Genomic DNA, 9,452 nt, shown 5'->3' on the forward strand with positions numbered 1-9,452 from the left:
CTTTCTCAAGTGCCTTCATTAAAAGTTGTTTACACATCTTGGGCAGCATTTTGGGAGCAAAAAGGGAGAGATTTTAAGAAGTTTGACAAGTTCAATTTGAGTTACATGTCCTATTTTTCTTTCTTTCCTTGTTAAAGTTTGTGTTGGTGTTGTGGTGAGTTGATTTATGGAAGGAATTGAGGGGGTTTGATGAATATGGACAAAGCTCCAAAGCGGCAGCCCTCATGTCCATGGGAGAATGAATTATTTCTTCATGTAAATGGTGATTTGAGGTGTTGATTTAAGTGCTTAAATGTATAAGAGTTTGATTACCATGTATATAGTGTGAGTTTGTGAATTGAAAATGGAAGCTTGATGTATATGTGTAATTTGGGTAGCCTTATGGTGAAGTTGGAAGTGTTTAATTTCATGGAATGGTTTGTTAAATTATGGTACTAAAGGTGGCAGAATGTGTATGTAATTATTGTTGGGAAATTAGATGTGTTAATGAGAGATATTCATGTGTATATATATTGTTATAAATGGACTTTGTAATTTATGATTATATTTGGTGTATTAAAGGTCATTGTATTCTGTCTAAATTGACTATAATGTAAAGTGATTGATGAATATGGTAATGTACAAAGTCAAAATTAGGTATGGAAGGTAAGCTAGAATAAATTAAATGTGTATTTGGATTAATGTTTGAGAGAAATGTAAAGGGCAGTGTGCAAATGAGCCTATAACCCTAAATGTGAGACCCCAATTGGTATGAGGCTAATTGGGGGTGAAACTAGGCACAAAATGTGCCAACTTTCATGTTGAAAGCCTACCAAAATTCTGTCCGGAAAGTGACACTAAAACTGACTTAATCCGGATTTGTAACATTTCAAACCTGAAAATTTACCATTTGAACAGCAATTACGTAATTGGCCATAACTCCTTGCATATAGGTCCAAATGACCTGAAATTTATATCGTTGGAAAGCTTAGACATAGGGCTACAATTTTGGTTAAGACTACCAAACCCAGAAATGACCATAAGCAAGTCAAAAGGCTTGTACAAGTTCGGGTATAAAACCTGCCAGAATTAGAAATGACCTAAAAATGACCTAAGTTTACAATAAAAAAGGCAATTTGACCAGCAATAGTAGAATGGCAATAACATGGTCTAGAAAACTTCAAATGACATGAAATCAGTGCCAAAGTGTCACTAAGACATAAACCTACAATTTTGCTCTTTTGACCAGAACCTAAAAACCAAGGGAAATAAGATATTTAGCTAGAGCAATCTAACATACAAAATCTGAAAAATTGCAATAAAATGCAATAAGCTTTAAAATGAAATTGGTAACATATACCAACACTTGAGGACTATAAAATGTGACATATTAGTAATATTAAAATTAATTCACCTAGTATGCATTAAAAGTCAACATTATAGGTTGACTAATGAAAGGAATAGTATCAATAAAATTTAATTATGGAACCTTATGATTAGAAACAATTTAAATGAGTACTGAAACACTTTAAATTGTGTGTTTTAGTTGAAAATGACAATAAGAAGCATAAGGGACATTGAGTCAAGGCCTAGAGGCGACTCAAATCAGGTCTGTGCACAATACTTTTTATATTCACTGCTTTTACTAGAAAATTTATTTGGAGAAATAAGTTATGAATAATTTTTTATTGTTTTGGCTTTGGGAATTTTATTTAGAAATTATTGTGTTGCCTACTTTGTAAATGGAAATTTTGAGATAAAATGTGATTTGTGGTTTGTATGAAATATTTAAATATTATGATTTGAAATTATTTTTGATTCACACATGGCATGGCAATATCACTATGTTCCTCCTCCATTTATGGGGTGAGTATGACTATATTCCTCCCTCTTTGACTTGCCAGTCTGAAGTGAGCATGGATGAGTACTCATTATCTAGCTAGCCACCTTCCTCATTGATTTCAATTAGTGGGGTGAGTATGCCTTGTCGTGGTGTACAACACGGCATGTTCGGAAAATTTGTGTCATAACCTAAGTTGTGTTATTGATTGGCAACACTGTGTTATTAAATTGTTTGATCAAATTTGTGTTATATGAGCTTTGAAAATTGTGACATGAAATTATGAATTATTTGAATTGTAAATTGTCAATAAATGTTTTATATACCATATTTTAAATTGTTATTGTGCATCACTGAGTAAATTTTACTCAGCGATAGCTTTTTTATTGTTGTCGCAGGTAGATAGATAGATAAAGCAGCAGAGTAGGCTACTTGTGACTTTGCTTTGGGATTTTACTGGGTATATTGAGTATACCACTTCCTTGTAAATATTATTGCAATGTATGTGAACTGTATGCATATATTATACCTGGTCTTGAGCAGTTGTAAAATAAAGTTGTAAAATAAAGTTGTAAATTATTTTGGCCTGTCAAAATATTGTATTACAATTCTCTTATTTCAGCTTTTGAAATACTTATTTATTTTATACTTTATCTTTGGAATTGCTGAAAATGATATTGAATTGAGTTTGAACTATGTTGAGGACACTGATTTGAGTTGAGCCATATTGGAGTTTGGGATTGAACAGATATATTGGAAGTGCTTTTTACAGGTTTTTGAAGAACTGTTTTGTTCAAAATACAGACGGGACTCTGTCAAAATTTTTACAAAAATTATTGATACTTCAGATTTGTTATTTGATTTCACTTCAGTTAAAAAATTTTTTAACACCTATCAAAAGTGCTCACCACTGTAAAAAGAAATAAGAAAAGGTTTAAAATCCCTTGTAGTGTATTTAATGGGTTATCAGTAGACGAAGTTTGATAATTCATTAGGTATACTACGGGATCATGTTATGCCTTATAGAGGGGTAATGTGACAGATACATATAGTGCATTACATCATAAATATGGACTAATGGAGGAATATCTCCTTGTGTTGGTTGTCTAAGGAGTAGAATTCTTTGTGATTCAGTATGAAAGAGGGGGATCACACAGTAGAGCAATCAATAGCAGCTGAGGTATAGGGGGAGGCCCTAGCTCCTCAGAATGCCAGTGGGTCAGTTGCACTTGTCTCGGCCATGCAGTTTCCTACTCAGTTCGCTCAGTAGATGACTGCACTATTTTAGCAAATGGCTGGCAATATACCGATCCAAGCTCCTGTGTAAGCACCTCCAGTGCAACCACCACCCCCAGCCAGACAATTTGACACGTTAATGAAGTATGGGGTAACAGAGTTCAAGGGTATAATGGACCCATTGGAAGCCGAGCAATGGTTAGAACGGATGGATAAGGTATTCAAGAAGCTGTACTACACCGATGAATTGAAGTTTGAATACTCGGTCTCTCTATTGCATGGAGATGCATATGAGTGGTGGAAGACCATTCTCCATAGTTTGGCTGAGCCTCTAGTGTTGACATGGGATGACTTTCTAAGGAAATTTAGATAGAAGTATGTTCCCGACACATACGTAGATAAGAAGCTACAGGAGTTTCTCAGTTTGAAGCAAGGGAACAGGACTATAGCCGAGTATGAGAGGGACTTTTCTCGCCTTAGTCACTTTACTGGAAGCCTACTCACTACCAGCAGAGACAGATGCAAACGGTTTGAGGCCGGGTTGAGGCCTCGCATACTACTACAGGTGGTTGGTTTTAGACATGGGAACTTCTCAGAGTTGATATCTCAGGCCCTTGAGTCGGAAAGGATAGAACTAGAAGGGGCATCTGAGAAAGTAACCACTGAAAAAGAGAAGAGTAGTAAGCCTATAGGTCAGAGTTCAAGTAGCAATCTGGGTAAGAGGAAGAGCTTTGGGGGACCGAGTAACAGAGGATCTAGTAGGGGAAGATTCTCAGGACAGAGGCCACCTAGATCTGGTCAGCAGACATCTAAGGGTTCCTTTATTATCCGTACCTATGAAACCTGCAGTAGGACTTATGGAGGAGTATGTTATAAGGCCATAGGAGCCTGTTACAACTGTGGTGGAAGTGGGCATTTTGCTAGAGATTGCACTAGTGCCCACAGATTTGGGCCACCTACTACCATTGAGGGGTCTACTCAAGGTTCTGCTTCTAGAGGACAACAAATAGTTAGTAGAGGCTGAGGCAGGGGTAGAGGCAGCACTTCTGGTAGCTAGGGCACAGTGAGCCAACCAAAACAGAGTGGTACACTAGCCCGGGTGTACACCATGCCCCAAAGGGAGGAAGCTGAGACATCAGATGTTGTAGTTGGTACTTTCTCCATCTTTGGTAGAGATGTATATGTGTTGTTTGACCCTGGTTCTACACATTCTTATACTAGTGCCAGTATTGCATGTTTCTATTGCTATTCCTTGTGTGAAATTGGATTATGAAGTACTAGTGAATAGTCCTTTAGGACAAGAGGTTAGGGTGAACAAACTGTATAAAGATTGTCCTTTGGTGATCCAAGGACATACATTCCTGTCAAATTCAATTGAAATGCCCTTCCAAGATTATGATATCATCTTGGGCATGAATTGGTTAGCCAGGCATCAAGCCATGATCGACTGTAGACTGAAGATGGTCATTTTTTATCTTCCCGAGTATGCAGATGTAGTAATACACGGGGAGAGGCAATTATTGCCATCCAACATCATTTCAGCTGCACTTGCTAGAAAGATGATTAGAAAAAGGGTGTGAAGCATATTTGGCCCATGTGATAGACACCCAAATGAGGAGTCCAAAATTAAGGGATATTCCTACTGTATGTGATTTTTCGGATCTCTTTTCCTAAAGAATTGCTAGGATTGCCTCCAGAAAGAGAGGTGTGGTTTCACATTGAGATCATACCTGGTGTGGAACCAATTTCCATCACTCCTTATAGGATGGCACCTGCTGAGTTGAAAGAGTTGAAAGTGCAATTGCAGGAGTTGCTAGATAAGGGTTTCATCTGCCCTAGCGTGTCACCTTGTGGAGCACCAGTATTGTTTGTGAATAAGAAGGATGGTACACTCCGTCTATGCATAGACTACAGACAGTTGAATAAGGTGACCATAAAGAATAGATATCCTCTGCCACAGATTGATGATCTATTTGATCAGTTGAAGGATACAACTGTATTCTCCAAAATTGACTTGAGATTGGGCTACTATCAGTTGAGGGTGTAGGAGCAGAGTATTCCTAAAACTGCTTTTAGGACTTAGTATGGCCATTATGAGTTCTTGGTGATGCCATTCGAGTTGACTAATGCACCAGCTACTTTTATGGGCTTGATGAACACTATTTTCAGGCCATATTTGGATCAATTTGTAGTGGTGTTCATTGATGATATTTTGGTGTACTCAAAGAATGCAGAGGAACATGACAAGCACTTGAGGATAGTATTACAAACTTTGAGGGAGAAACAGTTGCATGCTAAACTGTCAAAATGTGAGTTTTGGCTGAAGGAGATTACATTTTTGGGGCATATTGTATCTGCAGAGGGTATCCAGGTGGATCCTAGCAAAGTAAAAGCCATTCTTAATTGGAAGCCACCCAAAAATGTCACAGAAGTTTGGAGTTTCCTTGGTTTAGCTAGGTATTATAAAAGGCTTGTGAAGGAATTCTCCATGCTAGTATCTCCACTGACTAAGCCACTTAGGAAGGATGTGAAATTTCAGTGAACCGATCGGTGCCAGGAATGTTTTGATGAATTGAAGAGGCATTTAACTGAAGTTCCAGTCTTAACCTTGCCCACTTTGGGTAAAGAGTACACCATATACAGTGATGCTTCTCATAATGGGTTGGGCTATGTATTGATGCAAGATAGGAACGTCATTGCCTATGCTTCACGTCAGCTTACACCACATGAGAGGAATTATCCTACATATGACATGTAGCTAACAGCCATTGTCTTTGCCTTGAAGATCTGGAGACATTACTTGTATGGGGAGAGATGTTATATATACACAGATCATAAAAGTTTGAAGTACTTGGGCACACAAAATGAGTTAAATTTGAGGCAGAGGAGATGGTTAGAACTGATAAAAGATTATAATTGCTTGATAGACTATCAGCCTGAAAAAGGTAATGTTGTAGCTGATGCTTTAAGTCGCAAGACTATGGCTAGTTTAATAGTTTTTCCATTGTCTATGTTGCATGAGTTAAGGGCATTGCATGCTAACCTGGAGATTGATGAAGATGGGCAGATGGTAGCTACTTGGCAAGTGAAGCCAATGTTGACAGAACAAATTAAAGCAGCTGCACAGAATGATGATAAGTATGTGAAGTTGATGGAAGAGGCTCGGAATGGTAAAAGACCAGAGTTGTTGGTAAATGATGAGGGCTTGTTGTTATATTAAGGCAGAATGTGCATTCCTGATAATGTTGAACTGAGGCAGATCATTTTAAAGGAAGCACATGATTCACCCTTTACTATGCACCCTGGTAGAACCAAAATGTACAAAACTATGAAAGGGCACTATTGGTGAAAGGGAATGAAGAAGGACATTGCAGAATATGTTGCCAAATGCTTAACTTGTTAGCAAGTAAAGTCAGAACACCAAGTGCCAGCAGGGTTGCTACAGCCATTGCCAATTCCTGAGTGGAAATGGGAGAGAATCAGTATGGATTTTATGGCAGGACTTCCACATACACAGAAGAATCATGATGCAATTTGGGTTATTATTGATAGATTGACCAAGTCTGCACACTTTCTGCTAGTGAGGATGGATTACAATATGGAAAGACTGACTAAATTGTACATTGATGAAGTGGTGAGGTTGCATGGAGTGCCAGTGTCTATTGTGTCTGACAAAGATCCTAGGTTCACTTCTAGATTCTGGGGTAGTCTCCAAAAAACCCTAGGAACTATATTGAACTTCAGTACAACATTCCATCCATAGATAGACGGCGAGTCTGAAAGGATCATTCAGATTTTGGAGGACATGTTTCGGGCTTGTGTGATTGAGTTTGAAGGAAGTTGGGATATACACTTGCCTTTGATTGAATTTGCCTACAATAACAGTTATCAGTCAAGCATTGGGATGCCTCCATATGAAGCACTTTATGGTAGAAAGTGTAGAACTCCCTTATGTTGGGATGAAGTGGGCGAGAGGAAGTTGATTAGCCCAGAATTAGTGCAGTAAATGGAAGAAAAGGTTAAGCTCATTAGAGACAGACTTAAAGTTGCATCGGATAGACAAAAGTTCTACATTAATCTAAAGAGAAGAGATATTCAGTACAGTGTGGCTGACAAGGTGTTCCTGAAAGTTTCCACATGGAAGAGGATCATGAGGTTTGGTAGAAAGGGGAAACTGAGTCCTCACTTCATTGGACCATATGAGGTTCTAGAAAGAGTGGGTCCATTGGCATATAGATTGGCATTGCCTCCATAGTTAGAAAAGATTCATAATGTCTTTCATGTCTCCATGTTGAGGAGGTACAGATCAGACCCCTCTTACATTTTGCCAGTAGAGGAGATAGGGGGGGAGAAAGGTTCCTTAGGCAAATTCCACATCCGCAAAGCACGGAGATGGTCTTGGGTTCAAAAAGTAATGATATATAAAATAGGAAAACTAATCACTTGAGGCGCCTTTTAGTGGAATGGCCTGGAGAGTTGGAAGAACTCTAGGGTTAAGCGTGTTCACTTGAGAGAAATCCTAGGATGGGTGACCTCCTGGGAAGTTCTCCATTCCACCTATGGGATAAAACAGTGAGGCTTATGGATAAAGAGGACAATTCCTCCAATGGTTGGAACCCGACCGTTACAATTGGTATCAGAGCAGCTCGCATGTCCTCTTGGGCAATAGTGGGGCAAACCTCAGCGAGGACGCTGAGTCTCGAAAGGGGGGGGGGGGGGGGAGAAAGTTCCCTTAGGCAAATCCCACATCGGCAAAGCACAAAGATAGTCTTGGGTTCAAAAAGTAATGATACATAAAATGGGGAAACTAATCACTAGAAGCACCTTTTGGTGGAATGGCCTGGAGAGTTGGAAAAACTCTAGGGTTAAGCATGCTCGCTTGAGAGAAATCCTAGGATGAGTGACCTCTTGGAAAGTTTTCCATTCCACCTATGGGATAAAACCGTGAGGCTTATGGCCAAAGCGGATAATTCCTCTAGTGGTTGGAGCCCGACTGTTCCACTTGTACTAATATAATAAGACAAAATTCGCATATATATTAGAAACAACACATAAAGAGCTCAAAGTGTCAAATACGTTACAAATTAAACATCAATAAGGTTTACAATTCCTATTCTTTTGACATATTCAATAAATGCCTTTTGTGGTAACCCTTTCGTCAATGGATCCGCAATCATAGAATTAGTGCTAATATGTTCAATTGATACTCTTTGTTTTTAAACTTCTTTTTCAATAATAAAGTATTTTAATTCCATGTGTTTAGCACCTTTCAAGTGCTTATCATTTTTAGAGAAGAAAACTACTGCAGCATTATTACAGTAAATTTTCAGTGGCTTGGCTATACTATCGATAATTTCAAGTCCTGAAATAAAGTTCCACAGCCATAATCCCTGAAACTTAGTAGTTTCATAACAAGCTACAAATTCAGCTTCCATAGTGATGCAGCAATGACTGATTGCTTCACACTTTTCCAAGAAATTGCTCCTTCAGCTAAAAGGAACAAACAACCATGTATGGACTTTCTGGTGAGCATACATCCAGCAAAATCTAAATCTAAATATCTTATCACCTCAAGTTTATCAAATCTTTTATATGCGAGCATGTTATCATTTGTTCCTTGCAGATACCTCAAAACATTTTTGGATGCTTTCCGATGATCCATTCTTAGATTACTTTGATACCTGCCTAACATTCCCATAGCAAAACTAATATCTAGCCTGGTACATGTCTGAGCATACATTATGCTCCCAATAATGGATGCATGAGGAATACGTTCCATTTGCTTGCGTTCCAATTCATTATTTAGACATTGTTTGAGACTAAATTTGTCTCCTTTATAAATTAGAACAACATTTGCAGAGCACTTTTCCATGTTAAACCTCTCTAAAACTTTATTTATATATGCTTTCTGAGACAATCCTAACAGTCCTTGTGATCTGTCATGATATGTTTCAATTCCAATCACATAGGATACCTTACCCATATCTTTCATTTCAAAGTTTCTAGAGAGGAATTACTTTGTTTCATGCAATAAACCAAGATCATTAGTAGCAAGCAAGATATCATCAACATACAGAATCCGAAAATAAACTTACTCCCACTAACCTTTGGATATATACACCGATCAACGGTGCTTTGCTCAAATCCAAAGGAAGTTATGTATCATTGAACTTAAGATACCATTGCCTAGAAGCTTGTTTAAGTCTGTATTGATCTTTTAAGCTTACACACCATGTGTTCCTTTCCTTCAACTGAAAAGCCTCCAGATTGGTCCATATATTACTCTTCTTCTAAGTTCCAGAAAAGTAGTTTTCATATCCATTTGGTGTAAGATAAAGTCATAATGAGCCACCATAGCCATAATGATTCTAAAAGAGTCCTTTTTAGAAATAGGAAA

At 38.1% G+C, this 9,452-nt stretch overlaps 1 protein-coding gene across 1 annotated transcript; it reads right to left on the bottom strand.

The window, feature by feature from the left end:
- Nucleotides 1–8,471: 8,471 nt before the first annotated feature.
- LOC131170271 (secreted RxLR effector protein 161-like) lies at nucleotides 8,472–9,038 on the bottom strand. Its single transcript, XM_058129328.1, has one exon. The coding sequence runs from the start codon at nucleotides 9,036–9,038 to the stop codon at nucleotides 8,472–8,474; it is 567 nt and encodes a 188-aa protein (XP_057985311.1).
- Nucleotides 9,039–9,452: the final 414 nt, after the last annotated feature.

This window comes from Hevea brasiliensis, chromosome 11 (genome assembly GCF_030052815.1).
Source record: "Hevea brasiliensis isolate MT/VB/25A 57/8 chromosome 11, ASM3005281v1, whole genome shotgun sequence".
NCBI lineage: Eukaryota > Viridiplantae > Streptophyta > Magnoliopsida > Malpighiales > Euphorbiaceae > Hevea > Hevea brasiliensis.

Coding starts and splice junctions, on each gene's coding strand:
- LOC131170271 (XM_058129328.1), bottom strand. CDS start 9,038: ATGGGTAAGGTATCCTATGTGATTGGAATTGAAACATATCATGACAGA.